The 24,002-nt window shown below is 38.8% G+C and overlaps 1 protein-coding gene across 4 annotated transcripts in view; it reads left to right on the forward strand.

Moving 5' to 3' along the window:
- The window catches only part of TJAP1 (tight junction associated protein 1), a 77,507-nt gene that overhangs the window by 46,501 nt on the left and 7,004 nt on the right, over positions 1-24,002 (forward strand). For 3 of the 4 annotated variants that reach the window (XM_070734186.1, XM_070734185.1, XM_070734187.1), the window contains 7 exons: positions 3,922-4,002; positions 6,609-6,767; positions 10,773-10,801; positions 14,823-14,984; positions 16,483-16,549; positions 20,811-20,918; positions 22,604-22,687. In XM_070734186.1, coding sequence (XP_070590287.1) covers positions 6,642-6,767; positions 10,773-10,801; positions 14,823-14,984; positions 16,483-16,549; positions 20,811-20,918; positions 22,604-22,687 — 576 coding nt within the window. In that variant the 5' untranslated portion in view covers positions 3,922-4,002; positions 6,609-6,641. The remainder of the gene's footprint in view (positions 1-3,921; positions 4,003-6,608; positions 6,768-10,772; positions 10,802-14,822; positions 14,985-16,482; positions 16,550-20,810; positions 20,919-22,603; positions 22,688-24,002) is intronic. The other variant, XM_070734188.1, reaches the window with a different exon arrangement.

The raw sequence follows: 24,002 nt of genomic DNA on the forward strand, positions 1-24,002 counted from the left end.
CTGCAGAAGTTGTGAATGCCCCAACAATGGAAGTTTTAAAGCAGATGTTGGATAATCACCTGCCTGAAGTAATGTAGATTTTCCTGCCTAAGCAGAGGATTGGACTAGAAGACCTCCACAGTCCCTTCCAACTCTGTGGTTATTATTGTTAAAAACCATACAACTAGCCCTACTATCAACCTATTTAATATATATTTCAAATAAATCTCAGTGGAGGCTAACTTGTTTCCCTTTGGTAAATAGACTGGGAAATCCACAGCTATTAGAAGAGGCTCCACTGGACTGTGCAGAGATAATGGTGATAAGTAATACAATATTAGTGGAAATCATCTCTTAGAGCACAGGTTTGATAATAACACATTCAACACATTGACTTTCGCTTGGGATTTTCCTACCAGTTGCATTTACTTTGTTTCCAGACATATCCATAATAAACCAAACAGTTAATAATAATCATAAAATGGCCTTTTGCAGTGTTTTTTAAGATGCATTAATAAATAATTAGGAATTATTTGTATTTTATTGATCTCGGGAGGCTATTCACAGCATGGAGTATACAGAAAACCCTGGCAGATATAAATGGAGATTTAGAGAAGGAATTAACCAGGACAGGTCTTATATTTGTTTTCCTCCTCATACATAAGATAGATATCTTGTTTCATTTTTAAAAAAAAGATATTCAGAAAATTTTTCTTTACTTGTATGGAATTGCAAAACACAGTGAGTCCTTTTTTGAGCTGCTTTTTGCCCAGCTGTGCTATTGTAAGGTTGTTTATTCTGTACTCATTGAGGCCCAAAGAAAACACTGTAGTAAGGAAAGGGGCCAACAAACCTGTTGGGGCAAGGCCAATAGCAGGGCATCTATAAGACTTGTTTCAGCAGTTTTCTAACCTAGGACAAGCCTTGTTGACTTCCTGTTCTATTAATTTTGAAGCTTTGGATCTTTCTAGTTAATCTTTTCAGTGTAATTTGCAAATGAACCATTTTTAAGTTTGGAGCAAATGTTATTGATACATAACATTTTTTTATAATACAGTAGTCCCTCGCTATACTGCGCTTCACCTACTGCGGCTTCACTTCATCGCGGGTTTCTGAGGAAGCCGATCGGCAGATTTAAACAGCCCACCGAACTCAATCGGCACGTTTTAAAAAAAAAATATATATATATCTAAAATTGTAAATACTGTATTTAAATACTGTATCTAAAATAAATACTGTGTGGGAAGGGTTTATAAACACTTAAAACAATGAAAACTTACCAAACAATTACAATATAAATACTTAAATAAGTACTATCAGTCGATAAATTCCCCATCGCGGATTTCACCTATCGCGGCCGGGTCTGGAACGTAACACCAGCGATAGGTGAGGGACTACTGTACAAAGTATAACAGTTCTAAGCTACTATTTGTGCAGATTGCTTTCTGGGCGTTCAGATATTCAGTATGGAAAATGGGAGGATTGTACCTCGGGACCTCATTTATTTAAAAACAGGAAGCGGCATGACAAATGGTCTTTGATGGGAAACTAGCTTTTAAAGCGTGATCTACATTTTAATACAATAAAATGCTGGACACTAGGATTGTACAACCCCTTCCATCCAAAACAAGTACAAAAGTTTGAAAATAAAATCTTTACTTAGGCATCTCGGAATAGAGTTTTCTTTTCTCCTCTTGTGGCTGTGAAACCTTATTTTCCACTGATCGTATTCACGACTGGATATAATTTGGTCTCAATCACAGCTTAATTTTTTAAAAGATATTTCCTTATCTTCTACTTGTAACAAACAGTAAAGTTTTCAAACAGAAATAGCCCCTACAATCCTATTTGAATCACGGAATATTCCCAATAATGGCTAAAGTACTTTAGATCAGAAGATGTTCTGTAACTTCAGTGTTGGGAGTGCTTTAAAACCGCCAGAAGTTGCAGGTCCTTTAAGCGGAAACATTTGAGGAAGAGGAGGTATTCATCATAAGCTGGTTGTCTCCCCCCACCCTGCAACTCTTAGATCCTTGGATTGAGTGCCTTTTTCAGACTTCAGATAAGAACCCAGATTGGTAGGTATTTCAGTAGATCCATTACTATATATGTCAGTTTGTCCAATGCCTTTAAATCTCATGTAGCCTAAGGACTGTACTTCTCTATATAAGATTCCGTTTGAGTTATTTCTTCAAGGAGAATTCATGTTGTTCCAGATATGTGGGAGATGAGCCAAAGTAGGTACATTATACTAGAACAGAGTATTTATTCAGCTAACAAATTTGTTCGGAAACTCCAGATCGTGCAGAATGCAGCTGCGAGAGCTATTATGGGCTTTCCTAAATATGCCCATGTCACACCAACATTCCGCAGTCTGCATTGGTTGCCGATCGGTTTCCAGTCACAATTCAAAGTGTTGGTTATGACCTATAAAGCCCTTCATGGCATCGGACCAGAATATCTCTGGGACTGTCTTCTGCCGCACGAATCCCAGCGACTAGTTAGGTCCCACAGAGTTGGCGTTCTCCGGGTCCCGTCGACTAAACAATGCCATTTGGCGGGACCCAGGGGAAGAGCCTTCTCTGTGGCAGCCCCGACCCTCTGGAACCAACTCCCCCCGGATATCAGAGTTGCCCCCACCCTCCTTGCCTTTCGTAAGCTTCTTAAAACCCACCTCTGTCGTCAGGCATGGGGGAATTGAGATATTCCCTTCCCCCTAGGCTTATAAAATTTATGCATGGTATGTCTGTATGTATGATTGGTTCTTTAAATTGGGGTTTTTTAAATTACTTTTAATATTCGATTTGTTTATATTGTCTTTTTACTGTTGTTAGCCGCCCCGAGTCTGCGGAGAGGGGTGGCATACAAATTTAATAAGTAAGTAAGTAAGTAAGTAAGTAAGTAAGTAAGTAAGTAAGTAAGTAAGTAAGAAAGAAAGAGCTATCTTGTCTCCAGTATTGTCTGTACATTTCAGCTATTCCAGTACTGTATTTCCTATCATGGGCGGCTGATCCTTCAAACTGGTGAATGCATCATAGGTTTAAAGTATGAGATCTTATTACTGAACCAGGATCCTTCCTACTATGCGAAATATTGACCTAGAGCAGGTCTCCAAACTTGGCAACTTTAAAACTTGTGGACTTACAGAATTCTGGGAGTTGAAATCCAGAAGTCTTAAAGTTGCCAAGTTTGAAGACCTCTGACATAGAGAAAGGCTTTCTCAAGACAGGATTCAGATTCCAAGAGTCATCACTTTTTTGACTCCCATAATGCAAATTGTTGCTAAGTTTTGGAAAAATGATAGGTATAAGACAATTTTTCTCAATGGTACTCAATGTTCTCAATGGTACTTTAAAGAATGAATTTATAACCATTTTAATTCTATGAAATTTCTAGCAACTGGTGAATAAAATAAAATCTTTGTTTTTAGATAGTGGAATTAAAAGATGGGAGAAATAGCTCAAAGTTTTTATGGATCATCAGTTTACTAGTACTCTCTCAGAGGTTACTGCTAAGTCCAGTTGTCTTATGGTTATAATGATTATAGTAAAATATTGTTTCTAATATACAGTAGCATATCTTGATTTATACAGTGGGATATTTATTGAATCAGGGACAGAAGAAACAATATGGCTTCATTCACATTTTGGTTTAATTTGGAAGCGCCTGGGCGCTACACAGAGTGAGATTTCTTGGAGATTCTGTGTTACTCCCTATATCCTTCTTTACCTCTTGGTCTGCTTTAACCAAGCATTGCAACATGCTAGTTCTTGAGGATTGCAAAGCCCCTTATGAGCACTAGATCTTATTGCATTGTTGGCTCAAGGACATGCATTCCTTGTACAGGAGGAAATAGACAAGAAACTGCTTGCTTGCAAAGGAGATAAGCTCCTTTCCGCAAAGTGTTGTCTGATTTACTATTTTTCTTTTTTCTTTTTTCAGCCTCTTCTGACCTTACTGATCTTTGCTATGAGCATTCCTTGTCAGTTGCTTACAATGCTTTGCATTGTTTTTACAAGATAGGTATGTCAATCTAATTAATCATATTTGTGCTATTAATTTCTACCTTAGTACGAACTGAAATAAGTGAGTTTTGCTTGCAGTTGTTGTGGATAGACAATTCTGTATTGAATCTGGATGATGATAACACACACAGCAGCATTCTATGTATTCTTTACATGCAATATACTGTATATAGTGATAGAGATAGGCTACTACACACTTGAATACTCTGCAGAAACTATCATGGCCATACTGGTGTCAAGCCAGCCTGCCTGGTTTCCAAAAGAAGTTAGACACACCTCGTCTTTGCTGACAAGCTTGTTGTGTCTTCTGCTAGAACAATAACTGAAATGCTGTTTTTGCTATATCACAGATAATGAAAGCGTAAATTAGCAGATCATATAAGCCTTAGCTATTTCTCCAAACCTATTAGAAACTGCACAGTATGTCTAGTATATATAGTTATGCAAAATTCTCAATCTCTCTCTTCATATATATGTATGTATATATGTATGTATGTAAGTATATATGTGTATGTATATGTATATGTATAAACCTCATTTTTCTGAGTATAAGATGCAGTTTTTACCTCCCAAATGAGGGTGAAAACTTGGGTATGTCTTATACCCCGAATATAGCCCCACGCAGTCACCCCCGCCCTTTGGCCTCTGCCTCCCAGCAATTTACCTCCTTGCAGCAAACGGTGCAGAGCCTGATTAGCACAAGCAACTGATTATCGGCCTCCTGACCAGCAACTGATTGAGGCTGCAGGCAGGAACACATGCTAAAATGAAAATGAAACTAAAACTGGAAGGAGGCAAATTGCTGGGAGGGAGAGGCAGAGGGAGAATTTTATTTTCTTGTGCTAATCAATTGCTGAAACTGGATGCAAAGAGGTAAGTTATTGACTATAAATGTCTATAGAATGTTCAAATGATTAGACTTATTTTTTAAAGACTGCTTTATTGTTCTAGAAAACTTAACAAAATGAAGAAGCTTTTTAAAATAAATGCTTGATCTGAAGAGGTCCAGTGCTATTGTATCTTCTTTTAAATAGCAAAGAATAATATATACTTCCAGAAAGCCACATCAATTTTAATCTGTACAAACATAATCTGAAATGTAACATAATCCTGTTTTAGTATTAAGATAAGGCAGCTGAGTTAAACGTGACTACATTTAAGAAAACTTTCTGGCATTGATATACTGGCATAATGTACACTTCTCCAATTCTTTGCTATCTCTTTGGGTCAGGCACACATGCACAGAAATACACAGCAAACACAGATTGATTGACTTACTTAATTACTACTTAATTAATCTTAATTAATATATGGCACGCAGAGCCATATCTGCTGGCACGTGAGCCGTTACCCCCGCTCAGCTACAATGTGCATGTGTGTGCTAGCCTGGAGGCTCTGGGAGGGCATTTTCAGCTTCTGGAGTCTCCAGGGGGTGGAGGAGGGCAAAAAACGGGCCTACCGGCCCCACCAGAAGTTGGGAAATAGGCTGTTTCAGGCCTCCAGGTGAGGCGGGTGGTGGTGGTCATTTTCGCCATTCCCCAGGCATTGAATTATGGGTGTGGGCACTCACGCATGCACGATAGCACACACAAGTACGCTTTTGGCACCCAAGGGAAAAAAGGTTTGCTAACACTGGTGTATATCATCTGTACTACTTACTGTTTGCTGGGAGGCGGAAGCAGATTTCCCCCCCCTTGTTTTCCTCCTCCAAACTAACTTGCATTTTATTAAATATGGTATATCTCTCTCTCTCTCTCTCTTTACATATAAATATATGTATAAATTTTGGGGGGGAGGTACAGGGAGATTGATTTATCATTTTATTTATCATTTGTGGATGATCTGAACTGCTGTGTAGATGAAGCCTATTCTGCTGTACATTTTCTGCTTTTTAAATGTTTGCTATTTGAAAGTACTTATTTTTGGTGCATTTTATGGAGGCAGGATTCTTTTTATTTTATCTCTTGGTCACTACTCTGATGCCTATTGTATGAATAGCCAAGTGCACTTTTAGAAATGCTTGCATTTTCCATTTAGGATCTGTCTTTGGCTTTGCCCTTGGCTTTTGAGGAAGCATTAACAGCGGGTGTTTCTTTGGGCTGTTTGTGTCCTTCTCTCTTGTTCAAATATAATTTGCCTTTAATTGATTCAAGCACACAACTATTCCAGCTTGTCTTATACTTCATATCTGCGGTTTATTCTCTGTTGTCATTGCTGGCTCTGACAGTATTAAATCAATAGCTTCTGTCTAGTTTGCCTGTAAGGTTTTTGGCCTTTCCTAAAGAGCTCAATCAATATTTTGCTCCGAGGTTTGTTCTCATATGCTATATATAATCTGGACACAAGCTATGCGTGTGTTTGTACGAATGTGTATATCACACGCATCGAGAGGACGAACCTGCTTTTGCTGTCACTCCTGTGTTTTTCCTTCTGCTCTTTTTTCATACTGCAGTTACTATTCCCACACTCTGGCTTGCTTCTTTCCTCTGTTCTCGGATTATATGGCTGTTGTGAGTCAGCAGATTTTTGATTGTCTTGTGAAAACATACTTGGCTTTTGGGAGCCTCTATGTCTCTCTTTTTTTCTAATTTCTGCTATTGGCAGGTGACCTGTGGTGAAAATCAAGCAAGAAGGACAATGACAAGCGCAGTCCCTTCCAAGAAGCCCTACCGCAAGGCTCCACCACAACACCGTGAGATTCACCACGAATTGCCCATTCTCTGCGATGAATATGATGGTGTGATTTTGGCAGAGCAGAACCAGGTAACTGAAATCAAGGCACTTAAGGATCTGTTGTGTATGCAGAAGGGGTTAAGCTGTATCAGGACAGATAACCTTAAACAGCAGCTGGAGGGGTATGATGAGGTGTGCAGTGGTCACTTTCCTTCCTTGTCCTTGGAGTCAAGTAGTCATAAGAAAGTAGCAGGAGGCCAAGCAGAGCTAAACCTGAAGAGTTTGAATCTATCTCCTGCCGTACTTCCCAGCTGGAAAGTAGAGAAACAGAGTATGAGGTACTCTCAGTATCCTAGCCAAAGGTGGCTCAGTAAGTTCATGAGCCAGAGTGTGGAGACATTAATAGCTCCTGGAGACGAAGGCCAAAAGCCAATCTGCTCCTTCAAAAATAGAAGTTCTCTTATCTTCAAAGAACCTGCTGAAGTATTGGCACCAAGGAAATTGCGTATTCCAACCACTCACTTGCCTCTCAAAGGCATCTTGAAGCAGACAAAGATGTTGAATGTGCAGCCTCAAAACGTGGGAATACCCACCTCAGTAGAAACCCTGACCCAAAGCCACCAATCACAACAGTATTATGACCCTCAACCTTGCCTCAAGAGACGTGACAAACGTGCGTCCGGATGTCGCAAGGCCAGCTCTTCAGAGTTTGTTCAACGAAAAGACAAAAAAAGACAGGAGAAGCTCCAGTTCTCAAAGTTTCTGGATGAGATCACCCACAGGGTCCTGAGTCCTGTCTGTTTGCATTCTTTGGGTGAAGATAGTGAAGAAGAAAGAATCCAGAAGTCTTTCACAGTTTCCAAACGAAAAGAACAGAAGGAAAGCCCGATTGAGGGGACAAAGCAGATTGCTAAGAAAAGCCCTTGTCTACTTAAGAGAAGAGAAGAATGGAGGCGAGAGGGCCTGGAAATAATATTCTGTCGTAGGAAGACTCCAGAGGAGATAGACAGGACATCTAGACAAAGGAGAAAGCTTGCTCTAGTGAAGAAGGCCAGCACAGAGAGGCTTCGGTCTGTGGAGAAACAGGTGGTGGATTTGTATCAATTATCAGTTGCAGTACCTGGTGGAATTGAGTTTTTCAACATATCTTTTAAGCAGTAGCATCTTCCCTCATGGAAAATATCTTATCGGGTGGGAGGGAAGGATACAAGGCAGGACCAAACTGAATACTTGGTATGTACTTGCAACCCACCTGGCCACATGCCATTTCAGTGTGAGGTTACCTGGAGGAGAAAAAGAGGTCCTCTCCCCCCTTGTGTTGGAAACAAGAATTAGAATTTCTCTTTCTTTCAGTTTAGCTATTAACAAGGTAGGTGCTTAGAAAGAAGGAATAAGTAACCAATCGTGCACTTAAAATACATACCTATTGTAGCAATAAGCATTGGAAGGGAACTTCTCCCTCGTTCCTCAGTTGAGGATTTAATATAAAACTTTTAGCCCTTTAGATTTCTGTGGAAAGGGATTATTATGCAATAAGGCAGTGTTTCCCAACCTTGGCAACTTGAAGATATCTGGACTTCAACTCCCAGAATTCCCCAGCCAGCGAATGCTGGCTGGGGAATTCTGGGAGTTGAAGTCCAGATAACTTCAAGTTGCCAAGGTTGGGAAACACTGCAATAAGGAAACTCAGTCCATTTACTTAAATGGGAACTTTTCAAGCATTCAGTTAATTTGTATCCCTTTATATTCAAATTTAGATTGCTTTGGTTTTTTTCTTCAAGGTATTTTTTCCACACCTTTATTGCTGTGGCCAGTTTAGAGCATCTCTTTTGCATTTAATTTAAATAGTAACACAATAAATCCTGCTGCTGTGGTTGTTTGTTATCTGATTGCAAGATTGCAAAGTTGTAGCTTAAAAGACTAAATGCACCTTCTGTAATTTACTTACTGGGTCAGACAGGCTAATAAATGCACATTTTCATCTAAGCATTGTTTCTGAGATCTTCCATTCCTTTCTCTAAGGAAAATAATTCTTAAGTTAAATGCTTTAACAGAAGATTCTGCAATATCTGATATCAGATTTAAGAAGGTATTGTCTTCTAAAACATTTCCCCCCCTCTGTTGTCATGGTTTTCTATGTCTGCTCTTCCTCTTCCTTGCTACCTGATTGGTCACCTTTCCCCCTGATTCAAATGCTGTGTGAAAGCAAAGAGTAAAAAGATTGTTTGACAGCTCTATATATGACAAATATGACAAAAGTAGCAATGAGCGAGAAGAGAAAGAGCAATTATTCCAAAGATGCTTTTTTCAAAAGCAACTGAACATTATTTTTTCTTGAGGACTTTTGCTTCTCATGCAAGATGTTTCTTCAATTCTAAATGAATGGTGGAGGATGGAAGGATTTATATTTACATTTTACATCCTCTACCATTCAGTCAGAAGCTTCTTGGGGTGAGAAGTGAAACTTCTTCAAGGAAAAACAAAGAAAGTCCAGTTGCTTTTTGAAAAGGCACCTTTAAAAGTGACAGCCATCACCTGGATGATACAGAATCTCCATAGACAAAAGGAGAAATTGAAAACTATGATAGCAAAAAGTTAGGATCACTGAGGGTTTCTGATTCAAATCTTCCTAAACTTCGAAAGATAATTACGAAGTAAAATTAAATGGAAATAGTAAGTGTTGACACTTGACCAATTGAGGATATCTGGATTCAAATTCCTATCAAACCATAACATTTAGAGGATGAATTTAGATAGATTCATTTCTGTTGGCCTAAAATACCTTAGTTTTTTGCGAGGCTACCCCTTCTGTAAAATTGAGTCAGTAAAGAATGTTTTTGATAGCAATATCTTACTTTTTTATTGATAGGATTACTAGAGTAATTGATTTAATACTGATTTATTACACAATACAGTGTTCCCTCGATCTTCGCGGGGGATGCGTTCCGAGACCACCCGCGAAAGTCGAATTTCTGCGAAGTAGAGAGGCGGAAGTAAATACACTATTTTTGGCTATGAACAGTATCAGAAGCCTTCCCTTAACACTTTAAACCCCTAAATTACAATTTCCCATTCCCTTAGCAACCATTTAGATTATTACTCACCATGTTTATTTATTAAAGTTTATTTTTTAAAAAAATTATTAAAGGCGGACAAAAGTTTGGCGATGACATATGACATCATCGGGCAGGGAAACCTGTGGTATAGGGGGGGAAACCTGCAAAGTATTTTTTAATTAATATTTTTGAAAAACCGTGGTATAGGCTTTTCGCGAAGTTCGAACCCGCAAAAATCGAGGGAACACTGTATAGCATTTTGCTAACATCCCAAAAGAACACAGTGATATGTTCAATGTAGAATAGTTTGTGGTGACATAGGGAATAAACAAATGTCTGGAAAGGCTTAAGTCAACCTGTGGTTGACAAATATATTTGCCATAAAACAAATCCTAAGTGCCATTTGTGTAACAAACCTTGTGATTGAGAGATCTTTTCAGAATACTCTTGTGGCTCTTGATCCAAATTGTCCTCCCTTCATAATCACAGTTGTGGCCTAAATGTAGGCAGTTTCTCAAAAATATTGGTGGCTTCCCCAGAAATCTGATTTTCAGTTTGTTTTTGTCCTCTGTTATCTGCTTGCACAAGTCCCTGCAGTTTTCTTGGCAAGATTTCAAATGTAGTTTGCCATTGCTGCTTCCTGGGGCTGAGAGAGTAATTGGCCCAGTTGAATTCAGACAAGGGTAAGAATGCATAGTGTCCTGGTTCCAAGACTTTGTACTTTAACCACTATCCAAACTGGCCCTTATTTTTTTCCATTTAGCATTTTGCATGGTTGTATGGTTTATTTATTTTTTTCCATTTAGCATTTTGTATGGTTTATTTATTTTTTTCCATTTAGCGTTTTGTATGGTTGTATGGTTTATTTATTTTTATCCATTTAGCATTTTGTATGGTTTAATTGGATATTCTGGTATCTAGTTCATACCTTTAATTAGACTCGAGACACCCTGAGTCTTCAGAGAACGGTGGCATACAAATCTAATAAATTGAATTGAATTAATTAAACCTTGATTCTGTTTCCTTTTATTTTCTGTAGGAGTCCTTGACAGATGCAGAAAGGATAAAGTAAGTATCCTGACCCTTTTTCGTTCCATAGTTATTTGTACTACTTCTGGTTTCAGGTTATATTTCCTGTGCTTGTTTCCTGATGTTGTGTAATTGTGTTTTTCTTTGTTAACTTTTTAACATGCTTAAAAAGAACTAATGTATAACTTTTAAGTCTGGCAAAAGTGATTGTTGTAGATCTGATAACTGCTGACTTGAGCTTAAACTGGATGTGTGGATGTTCTTCACAGCTGGGGTAGGCAAAGTCGGCTCTTCTATGACATGTGGACTTCAACTCCCAGAATTCCTGAGCTAGCATGATTGGCTCAGGAATTCTGGGAGTTGATGTCCACAAGTCATGGAAGAGCCAACTTTGCCTACCCTTGCCTCATAGAAACCCAGCTGTAGAATTATTAAATGAAAACTCTAGTGTTCTCTTTACCTTAGTGCTGCTGTACTAAGCTGGTTTAAGGCCAATATCCATTCTAAGTTTGATCATCTATTTACATGGCTTGAAAATATTATTTTATGTTGTTTTTGGAAAATTGAATGGGTAAAACATTTGCAGACGATAAGCCTGTCAAGAACAACGCTAACAGAATTATTGAATCCTTGGGAGAATGTCTACATAAATGTAAATGTATGGACATGGCAACATCATCCTTATGCATCAGTATTCCAAAGCCAATCTTCAACTAGAAATTTATTTGGTGACTTGGAAGTGGATAGTTCCCTTAATATGAATGTTGAAGTCAAGGTAAAAATGTGGTGCTTATTTTCCTTCCTACAATGTTATTTGTTTTCCCTGGGAACACATAAATTATTGAGTGAGTTTCAACTTCCAGTATAGGATATCTGAGCTATTTAGCCCCATCTGGCTGCTGTGTTTAATCTAAAGGCTGTAAACTAAGAAGGAGCTGCTTGCATAGATGGGTGGCCTATTTTTTAGAATTAAACTCCCTGTCTGTAGAATAGTAGAGAAACGATCAAGCGTGGGATTTTCCTTCTTTGACCAAAAGCTAGTTGCTCACATTTGCTGATGTTGGTGTCCAGATGGGCTTGCTCCTTAAAACAGTCTTGTGGACATCTTCATTCCGTGCACTAGATAATTGAATTAATTAAATTCAGTAACTGAATTTAAACATGTCTGGGATAAACATATATCCATCCTAAGATAAAATACAGAAAATAGTATAAGGGCAGATGAGGTCTTTTTCTGCCGCCAGACTTCTATGTTTCTATGTTTCTAGATTTATCTGATAGATTTATAGATATATACTCTTTCTGATCCGAAATTTATCCCAGATTCCTTTCATCTTATTTTCTGGTCTGATAACATGCTAGGAATTTGGACAAACTACCTCCACCACCACCTAAATAGCAACAGCAATAGTGCTTAGTCTTATATATAATCTTTACAGCCCTCTCTAAGAGATTTACAGAGTCAGCATATTGCCCCCAACAATATGGGTCCTTTTTGGGGAGAAGGGGGAGGGTGTCATAAGTTTTTATTTTTCTGCACCTTAAAATATACATAAATGAAAACACATATATCATCATAATCAATTGTATCGGAAAATACATACATACATCAATTTCTAATGGTGTTTATATCTAAAAGCATGTTGTATGATAAATTCATAATCCAACAACTAAATTATATCTAAAATCAAAAGAAAGACTAACTTAATCTAAAATAAAATAATAAAATAAAATAAAAAAGAACAATTATTCAAAATATAGATTTTCTCCAATTTTTAATATTCATATTCTTACATTTTAATTCCTTCAGGTCAGTGTTACATAATTTATCAACTACCGCCACCATTTCCCTTTTTGTCATCCAGGTTTTTACAAACAAATCCATTTTCCTTTTCAATCCATTCATAAAATTTCCCCCAAATTTTATATAAACTATATGGGTCCTCATTTTACCCACCGTGGAAGGATGGAAGGCTGAGTCAATCTACCCAAAAGGCTCCTCTAGCAAATAAAACCAGACACAAAAATCTGTCTAAAAAAGCAATTAATGGAAACCATACATATATGCTCAAAAAAATAAAGGGAACACTCAATTAACACATTCTAGATCTGAATGAATGAAATATTCTCATTGAATACTTCGTTCTGTACAAAGTTGAATGTGTATAACAGCATGTGAAATTGATTGTCAGTGTTGCTTCCTAAGTGGACTCTTTGATTTCACAGAAGTTTGATTTACTTGGAGTTATATTGTGTTGTTTAAGTATTCCCTTTATTTTTTTGAGCAGTGTACCTTTTGTATTTCACAGGTAACATCCTCCTTTTCTCTCTCTCACACACAAACACCCCTACATCTTTAACCATCACATACATGCCAATATAATATTCCACCGACTATTTGCCTTCTGACTTTGTTAGATTAAATAACACTAATATTAGTACCTGGGGAATTTTTGAGCAGATAGTAAAGCAAAGATATTTGTAACCATTTTAAAGACAACACTGGGCTTGCTAAGCCAAGCTTTTTATAAAAATAGGTCATGTGAGACAGATCTCATCTCCTTTGCAAGTCAATTATTTTAGCTATCCATGCTGTGGATATAGCCTGCCTCAATTCCAGCAAAGCTTTTGACAAGATTCCACAAAGCATTCTCTTTGATGAGTATTATAGTATAATTTGGATAGCACCACAGTAAGATTCGTCAAACAGCAGATGGCCAACTGCTCAGGCAAGCAGCATGAAAGGATCTACATCATGTTACAAAGCAGTAGCTACTAGACTCTGTCTTATAGCCAGTATAATTTGGCAATTTTATAGAAATCTAGATAATGAGATTGATGGGCTGTTTATTAAATTTGTAGAGGGCACAAAATTGGAAAATCTGCTAAAACCTTAGTGAACAGAACAATATTGCAGTCTAATTTGAACAAATCAGAAAGCTGGACTGAAAAGAAGCAAGTTGTTCTTCAAAAGGGAAAAAATGTAAGTAGTTATACTATATTTAGGGAGGAAAACTACATGGCACGCCTAACAGATAAGTATTCTTGGCTTGAAAGCGCCATAATGGAGAATGACTTGTGTCAACAAGCTAACAGAAGCTAGTGTGAAATAATTGTAGAAGAGCATTACATCAAAGATGTGCATGCATATGATTTTGGGGCCACATTTCTAGAAAGTTACAGGAGCTTCATCAATGGAGATTTTAAGAAAAGACTGGACAGCCACCCATGTGAAACAGTATAGGGTCTCCTGCTTGAGTAGAGGGTTGGACTAGAAGACCTTCAGGGACCCTTCCAGCTTTATTCTGATTGATTAATAACTTAGAACAGGTTCAGAGGAGTGTGACAAAGATGATAGAGAGACTAGAAGCAAAGACTGAAAAAAACTTTGGATGTTCAACCAGAAAGAAACTAGAAATTAAAAAAGGTGGTCTACATAAGATGATCAGGTGCTACTTTCCATTGTCACAGAAATGGAAATCAAAAATAATGATAACCTGTTTCAGCCTCTTGAAATAAAATAAATAAAATGATAAACGTTTTGGTAGTAAGATCTGAACAGCAGTGGAATATTTTTCCTCTGGAGGTTGTGAGTTTTCTATCCCTGTTTAGATTTTTAAGAGGATGCTGCTTGTTGAGGGTAATTTAATTGCTTCTCATGCTTTTTGCAGATGGTTGGATAAGATCTTTGTACTTTTCACTTCCATGATTCTGTGATTCCTTTTCTGGCTTACCAAATGATGGTTTTGAGAATCCTGCACAGGAAAATTTGAACTTCAAGCTATCAGTTTTCTGTCCACCGGTCATGGATATTATGTAGAAGTGATGGTGGTTATAATTAGCCAATTATTTTAAGCAAATCTTCAGTTTATAAAGCTCATTTGTTCACTTTACAGCTAAATTGGGTAACAATTAAAGCTATGTTTTATGCATTTTATCTTGTTTCATCTTTCCAGATTCCAGGAATGCAGTTGAACTTTGTTCAGAGACACATTGCTATATCAGCACCAAAGTTTCCTGTAGTTTAATTGGAAATAAGTTGCTGCTTTTTGTACCTTAGGTTGTTGCAGCATGACAATGAGGAGCTGCGTCGACGTCTGGCCTACGTCACCAACAAAATGGAAGCAATGGAGAGGGAGTTGGAGTCTGGGCAAGACTACCTGGAGATGGAATTGGGCCAAAATCGAGAAGAGCTAGAAAAATTTAAAGACAAATTCCGTAGGTATGTGATTTTTAGAACATCAGTTGGGTAGGAGGAGAAAAGCAGTCCAGTTTCTTAGTTGATAGTGTTTAGCTTATTCTGCAATATATTTTATCATACCCTGCCATTTATAGAAATTCTGCAAGTTAGGGAAACCTTTGGTTTTCCAGCTGTTGTTCATTTACAACTCCCAATAGCTCCTGGCTGCTATTCCTCATAGTTGTTTGAAAGCATTTGGAAAGCCAAATACTGTACTATATTATCTTGTAGATTATTACATACAGGGAAATTGTTCTATATGAAATGTGTGTCCTGAGACATTCAGACACCACTTACAAACCTGGACTTTTTCCCCCCCTTTACCATTTGGCTTGCTATTGGATAGCTTAGTGTTATGTAGGACTCATAGATTTACAAAGCTATATTGTAGTAGAGATTCTATGGTCGGGCTTTTTAATACCTTGGTTAATAACTGAGGACAGCCATCGGGAGCAGGAAGCAGAGAAGGAAATGAACTTTGCTAAATCTTGTGAAAGACATTGGCCCAATCCAAAAGTCTCCCCATGATTTCCCAAGATTAATGCTACATTGTCTCAATTGGCATTGAATCTTGAAATCAGTGATACCCATTGAAATGTGTCACATTTTATTTCCATTGTCTAGATCAGGGATCTCCAACCTTGGCAACCTAAAGACTTGTGGACTTCAGTTCTCAGGATTCCTCAGCCAGGTTGCTTGCTGGCTGAGAAACTCTTGGAGTTGAAGTCCACAAGTCTTAAAGTTGCCAAGGTTGGAGACCCCTGGTCTAGATCTCTCTACTTCAACCTTGGTAACTTGAAGGTGTGTGAATTCAACTCCCAGAATTCCCCAGCTAGAATTCTAGGAGTTGAACTCCACATATCTTCAATCTGCCAATGTTGAGAAATACTGAGGATGGGGTCCTTTCACATTGCCTATCAATATTTATAGTTTCTTAACTATAACCAGGTCTGGATATAGTAGTTTAAACCAAGATGATAGTCGAGTTCTTAGAAAACACAGCTAAGTTCATAGATCACCAGTTTAGAAACTGGAGCAATGGAGACAAATGTGCAGTCATTAATATAGCAACTTCACAGGCTGGAGGAAGATGAGGTGATGAAGAGAGAGATGCAGATTAACCTTTACTGATACATGTATTCTATCATACAGGATTGGGAGATTTCGTTGAAAGCTTTATCATAGTCTTCAAGATTCCTGCTCTTTCACTGGAGTGAATTTTGATCATTTCCCCTTATCAAGCTGGTTCTCTCCCCCCCCCCCCCCCAATTCTACATTCTCACACACCCACCACCAATTTTGTACCTCCTTTCTCAAGCTTCCTGCAGATTAATGCAGAAGGAGATGAAATGCCCAGACGTGGCAGAGTTTAAGGCATGCTGTAAATACAATACCACAGTCCATTATGTCTTAGCTGGTGTTCACCCCGAGGAACCTTTTTGTGCCTATTCAATAACATGGGTACTCTTCTATATCTTAGATTGCAAAATAGCTACACAGCTTCACAAAGAACAAATCAGGATTTGGAGGAGAAGCTGCACGCCCTGGTAAGTGGTTGTATGGCCATACAATGAGTGGAATCGCCAGGTCTAACTGTTTTAAAAGATCTTAAAGGATGCCGGTGCTGTATAGTAATATCAGAATGCAACAAATCGAGATTTAGAATAAAATTTCAGTCTAGAGGTGATGAAAATGGGCATGGCTTCCAAGTCTTACGTTTTGTGTAACAATGTTTTGGGTTGTCCCGCAACGCAGCTCTTTGTACCTGTAGTTTTGTCTCGCAGCTTTTAAAAATACCTTTATGTGCTGCTTGTTGCAGAAACTGGGTGGGATAGTTTTGTCATGAATTGTGGGGTGTCAGAGTGGAGCCAACATTTATATATTATGTGCATTCATAACACTCATGGCTTTTTTTTTCTCCTCTCTCTGTTTCTCTCTCTGTGTCTCTGTCTCTGTTTCTTTCCTTCCTACGCTGCTGCTGACACATGCTGGGTGTGTTCACCTCTCAGGCCTCTCTCAGTCAAAACTGGATTTTTGCAGTTGCGTCTTTTCGTTTGTGTGTTTTTCTTTTCCTCTTCACATGTTTCAGCCTTTCCAGTTTCATTGTTATCCATACATTACTCAGCCCCACCTGCACTGTCCTTTGATGGGATCCAGAATCCCAATCAGCCTGCAACTTTGGTTTGAATGAAATAGCTGATCCTTTCCTAGCATGAATTGCTCCATTCTGTTTTATGAGATGCCACAGATTTTTTTTGAGGGGGGGGGGGGGCGCTGCCATTTGTCTACCAAAAAAAAAATTAATCCACAAACTGACATGAAATACGGTGGTACCTCATCTTACGAACGCCTCTTCTAACGAACTTTTCAAGATACGAACCCGGTGTTTAAGATATTTTTGCCTCTTCTTCCGAACTATTTTCACCTTACGAACCCAAGCAGCTGCTGCTGGGAAGAAGGGGTTTCTTTTTTTCTCCTTTTTTGAAGAAAGAAAAGGGAGGGGCGGCTTGAGGAGGAAAGATTTTGCAGAGAACAACGTTAAAGTTTGGGATTTTCCTGAAGGATTTGCAGGCATTATTTGCTTTTACATTGATTTCTATGGGAAACATTGTTTCATCTTACGAACTTTTCACCTTACGAACCTCCTCCTGGAACCAATTAAGTTCGTATGATGAGGTACCACTGTACAGTTCTTTTTCTTATAATTGCAGAACTAGGAGTTGGGTAGTACAGATCTCAGGAGCTTCAATCACCATACCCGAACTAAGGATTTCTCATTCTAGTACAAATGCAGTATTAAATCATTATCATTTTAATTCAGAATAGCATTTTGAGTTATATACCGCTTCACAGTGTTTTACAGCCTCCCTAAGCAGTTTTAAAGAGAGTAAGAATGTTGCTACCAACAATCTGGGTCCTTGTTTTACTGACCTTGGAAGGATGGAAGGATGAGTCAACCTTGAGCCTACTGAGATCTGATCTGCCAAACTGCTGGTAGCCGGTGATCAGCAGAAGTATTGCACTCTAACCACTGCACCACTGAGGCTCATATCAATACTCATGCTTCACCCTCTCTCTCTCTCACATGCACACACTCAGACATATCATATAGTGTGAGCAGTAAAGTAGGCTTAACGTAAAAGACAGATCTCAACATTCATTCCTTAAACTCGGGCAAAACCTCGCCCCCAATCACTTGCGTCATCTATCTACCCGCTCCTTTCATTTTGCTCCAGAGGGTGGGTCTCAGCTGCTGGAAGGTTGCTCATCCATTCAAAGAGCCTATACATACCGATAGTACCGGTATTTAAAGGCTTATTTGAAAGCAAACCCTATTAGACTGAATGAGGCCTGTGTGACACTGGGCTGTTTTTTCTGTGGAAAAGGTAAGGTACCTTTCTGGGGAAAGGCCTATTGAAATCTCACAGCAGAATTTGTGGTACATAGTTAAGATGCTTATGTTTTGCTACTTTGACAAAATGTCTTATTTAGAAGAAGTTGGAATAAAAAGACAGTCTTAGAGACTCAAGAAATAGTGGAGGGCTAGGGGGTGCAAATCAGTAAGTCTATTTCTTAACAAAATAACATTCATTTAAACATTACTTTTTGCCCCACAGACAGTCTCTGAATTAGCTGGTTTAAAAAAAACACAAAACCACTAGCCAGTTTTGTCTAGTGATTAAAGTACAGTGATACCTTGTCTTACAAACCCCTTGTCAAACAAACTTTTCGAGATACAAACCCAGGGTTTAAGATTTTTTTGCCTCTTCTTCCAAATTATTTTCACCTTACAAACCCAAGCCGCCGCCACTGGGATGCCCCGCCTCCGGACTTCTGTTGCCAGCGAAGCGCCCATTTTTGCGCTGCTGGGATTCCCCTGAGGCTCCCCTCCATGGGAAACACCACCTCCGGACTTCTGTGTTTTTGCGATGCTGCAGGGGAATCCCATCAGTGCAAAAACGGGTGCTTCGGCTGGCAAAAGGGGTGAGTTTTGGGCTTGCACGCATTAATCACTTTTCCATTGATTCCTATGGGAAACATTGTTTCGTCTTACAAACTTTTCACCTTACAAACCTCGTCCCGGAACCAATTAAGTTCGTAAGACAAGGTATCACTGTATTTTTGTTTGAATTCATTCCAAGATGGATTTCATTTTTGGTGGGTCACATCACTTTTATTATAAAGAATATATACAGTATACTAGCCTGCAATGCTAGGTAAGTGTAGGAGAATAGAAATTTAAATCGCATGGTGCAGGAACTTTCTAATGATAAGCTCTAGATAATCATTTGATACGTTTTCAACGAGTACAATATCTGCTTGTTTCCAAGATTTTCTCCTACCATTCTCTCACCATGTCTATGAAATTTTTGGAAATTTGAAATTTTTGTTTTAAAAAATGGTTCAAAAATGAAAATTTGAGCTATTTGTAAATTAACCATAAGTATTGTGAAATTAAAGACCAGGTGTAATGATGAGGTTCAGACGATGCCAAATAAGTTACTATTCCTCTGCACTACAATTAGATGATTAATTGTTGCAGAAAATCTAGGTAGTGTAGAACTGCAGAAAACCTGAGTAGAAGATATTGCTTTGGATATTTTATGTGCTCCTATTACTTTTCTCACACAAACAGCTTTTCATAGTTCCCCAAGCATAATTTTTCTCGTGCTCAAATGTGTCTATTCAAACCAAAGTGACTAAGTCTGATCTTTCTTGCTTTCCGAAATATTTTTGAATTTCAATTCTTACAATATCGGACAGTAAATAACGCTAGCTTAAAATGATATGAATTGGAGCACAGCAGAAGTTTATTTATTTTATTTATTTATTAGATTTGTATGCCGCCCCTCTCTGTAGACTCGGGGCGGCTAACAACAAAAATGAAACAACATATAACAAATCTAATATTTAAAATAATTAAAATACCCTTATTTAAAAAACTGAACATACACACAAACATACTATGCATAAATTGTATAGGCCTAGGGGGAAAGGAATATCTCAATTCCCCCATGTCTGACGACAGAGGTGGGTTTTAAGAAGTTTACGAAAGGCAAGGAGGGTGGGGGCAATTCTGATCTCTGGAGGGAGTTGGTTCCAGAGGGTCGGGGCCGCCAAAGAGAAGGCTCTTCCCCTGGGTCCCACCAAACGACATTGTTTAGTCGACGGGACCCGGAGAAGCCAACTCTGTGGGACCTAACTGGTCGTTGGGATTCATGTGGCAGCAGGCGGTCCCGGAGATATTCTGGTCAGATGCCATGAAGGGCTTTATAGGTCATAACCAACACTTTGAATTGTGACCGGAAACTGATCGGCAACCAATGCAGACTGCGGAGTGTTGGTGTAACATGGGCATACTTAGGGAAGCCCATGATTGCTCTTGCAGCTGCATTCTGCACGATCTGGAGTTTCCGAACACTTTTCAGAGGTAGCCCCATGTAGAGAGCATTACAGTAATCGAGCCTTGAGATGATGAGGGCATGAGTGACTGTGAGCAGTGACCCCCGGTCCAAATCAGGTTTGCCAATACCTGATTTAAAGGGCATTCTTCATGTTTGCATGGTGTTTTTGCAAACAGGTATGAAGAAGTCAAGAAACACTCAAATATAGTTTGCGTTCCTAAGTAACGCTTTCCTAAGACACAGAAAAAGAATTACATGGGCTACTTAAGCCTCTTTCTTGCTAAAGGAAGAAAAGGAGTTCGGTTTTTAGAGTTGGGTAGGGTGTGGAAGAGCAGAGGGCAAGGAGGAAGACTACCAATTGTTGACTGATGTGACTCATCACATGTATATTGCTATTCTCTAGATTAAAAAAGCTGAAATGGATCGGAAAACTCTTGATTGGGAAATTGTGGAGCTCACTAATAAGCTTCTAGATGCCAAAACAACTATCAATAAACTGGAAGAGCTTAATGTAAGCAGTCTTTTTTTTTCAGAACATTGATCTTTTGTAAGAAATAGGGAAATAATTAATAGGCTTATCCTTAAGTATATTAGTGTTTAAAGTTCTGTAAAGAGTAGCACATGACAGCCTGCTGAAGATCAATAAACACCATTCTAAAAAAAACCCCAGCAATGTATAAGAGCCCAATTCCTATCCAAGCAACATATTGATGCTGAACTTTTTCAAGAAGATGGTGAGTGCTGGTGAGACCACATTTGGAATACTGTGTTCATTTCTGGAGACCTAACCTACAAAAAGATATTGACAAAATTGAATGGGTCCAAAGACGGGCTACAAGAATGGTGGAAGGTCTTAAGCATAAAACGTATCAGGAAAGACTTCATGAACTCAATCTGTATAGTCTGGAGGACAGAAGGAAAAGGGGGGGGGGGGGGGGGCTGATCAAAACATTTAAATATGTTAAAGGGTTAAATAAGGTCCAGGAGGGAAGTGTTTTTAATAGGAAAGTGAACACAAGAACAAGGGGACACAATCTGAAGTTAGTTGGGGGAAAGATCAAAAGCAACATCAGAAACTATTATTTTACTGAAAGAGTAGTAGATCCTTGGAACAAACTTCCAGCAGACGTGGTAGATAAATCCACAGTAACTGAATTTAAACATGCCTGGGATAAACATATATCCATCCTAAGATAAAATACAGAAAATAGTATAAGGGCAGACTAGATGGACCATGAGGTCTTTTTCTGCCGTCAGTCTTCTATGTTTCTGTTTCTAAGATGGATTGTGAAAATTGGGGTATTTAATCTGTGTTTCGTTTAGAACAGCCTTTCCCAATTGGGTGTTCTTAAAATGAATACAGGTCTTCCCACTTGATTGGATTTATATGCCAGCATATCTTGAGGATCTAGGTATGGAAATACAGTGCATTAACTGACAGCCATACAACTCAGTTTATTCTATCAGATGTTTACCAAAGATTCTGATGCCCTTTTTGTCTAATGAGTTTTTTATTTTGTTTTTTATTTTTATTGTTTTTCCTATTGGCTTTGTACACTGATAGATCAGGCAGACCTGCACATCACTTCTATATGGTCCTCTCTCTACAGTAGATATGGTCTAGGCCTTTTATTGGGGCTTATTTACTGATTTCTGTTTGTAAAGCTATGAAGTTCTCTGCTCATGCTAGTTGTCTGTCGTAAAGCCTGTTTTAAAAATAACTATGGTTTGTGAATGAACTTGTCAAGTCACACACATTTTAATTAGCCACAATAGAGAAGATGCTGGTAGCTGGAACTGGTAGTAGAAGATAATAGCTGTACATTTTAATGCATTTTAATTTGTCTAAAATGTTCATTGGCATTTGCAAGAGAAATTGATATGATCAAGACTAGTTCTGCCCTTAGCCTCCTGCTGCAGATTTTGGGTTGCCATAGACCAGGGCTGTCAAACTCGTGGCCCACAGGCCAGTTGCATCACGTGATTGCCCCGCCACCACCTGTTTAGCGAAGGGGGGGGGAAGTCTTGATATGTCACATGATGATGCTGTGATGATGCAAGTTTGACACCCCTGCCGTAGACTGTTGCAAGTTCTCAGTTGTTTTGTTTTCATCATCATGAAATACTTCTGTACTTTTGCCTGGGACATTTCATTTCAAGATATGTCTCTTCAATTGTGATGTGTTATCTTGACAGGAGAGATACCGGCTAGACTGTAACTTAGCAGTGCAGCTCCTGAAGTGCAACAAATCTCATTTCCGGAACCACAAATTTGCTGATGTGAGTAAAAACCTGGAGGGGCTTGAGAACTGGTGAATCATTTTAATGGCCCGGGATGAACCTCATGTCCTTATTTTTCTGGGATTTCTGTTTCCTAAAGGAGACAACAATCACTCATCTTCTACATGCTGTTTCTCATTCTCATTGCTTCATTGTCTTTGAGTTTCATGAATTGCAAGCTTCCTGCCTAATCTTAACTATCCTCTTTTTGTTTCAGCTAACCATTTTTATATCAGCACAATGAGTTATTATAAGAGAATTAGTAATCCAGTACAAGAATCCGTTTATTACAGAATCTTCTTACTACAGGAGGTTTTAACTAACTAATGTGAAGTGATTTAGTAGCAGTCAACCCAGGGCGCAGCAGCAGTAAAAAAAGCAAATCCCATGCTCGGCTTGATTAGAAAAGGAATCGAAAATAAGTCGGAAACTGTTGTATTGCCTCTGTACAAATCGATGATGAGACCGCACTTGGAGTACTGTGTACAGTTCTGGTCACCGCACCTCAAGAAGGATATAATGGAACTGGAAAAGGTGCAAAAAAGGGCAACTAGTATGATCAAGGAAATGGAGCACCTCCCTTATGACACTAGGTTGCAACGCCTTGGTCCCTTCAGCCCTGAAAGACGGCGTTTACGCGGTGACTTGATCGAAGTGTATAAAATCATGCATGGGATAGAAAAGGTGGATAGAGAAAAATTCTTTTCTCTATCCCACAATACTAGGACGAGGGGGCACTCCCTAAAGCTCATAGGTAGAAAAGTGAGGACAAATAAAGGGAAATATTTCTTCACACAGAGGGTCGTTGGTTTATGGAATTCACTTCCAGAAGAGGCTGTGACAGCTGTCAGCCTGGATAGCTTCAAGGCAGGATTAGACAGATTCATGGATGCCAAGTGTATCAGTGGTTATTGAAACGGATGTCCATGTGCCGCCTCTATGTTGGTTAAGACAGGCAGGATTCCCTTGAGTACCATTTGTTTGGGGTCAAGGGAAAGGGAGGGTTCTGCCTTCTCTTTCTGCTCAAGATCCCCAAGGACAATTGGTGGGCCACTGTGTGACACAGAATGCTGGACTCGATGGGCTTTGGCCTGATTCAGCATGGCTCTTCTTATGTTCTTAGTAGAAACAATTATATCGTGAATGTTTCATCTAATCTGTCTATAATCTGATGTCTAGAGTCAGCTGCTACTGGCATCTTCAAACCTCCCACTCCACCTCAAGTATGTCATATTATTAGTTAAAATGAGAGCACCATCTCTTCACAAGATTCTTTCAGTTCAGGCTAATGGAGACCAGACCAAGATGCTATTAA

This window comes from Erythrolamprus reginae, chromosome 1 (assembly GCF_031021105.1).
Source record: "Erythrolamprus reginae isolate rEryReg1 chromosome 1, rEryReg1.hap1, whole genome shotgun sequence".
In the NCBI taxonomy this organism is placed as follows: Eukaryota; Metazoa; Chordata; class Lepidosauria; order Squamata; family Dipsadidae; genus Erythrolamprus; species Erythrolamprus reginae.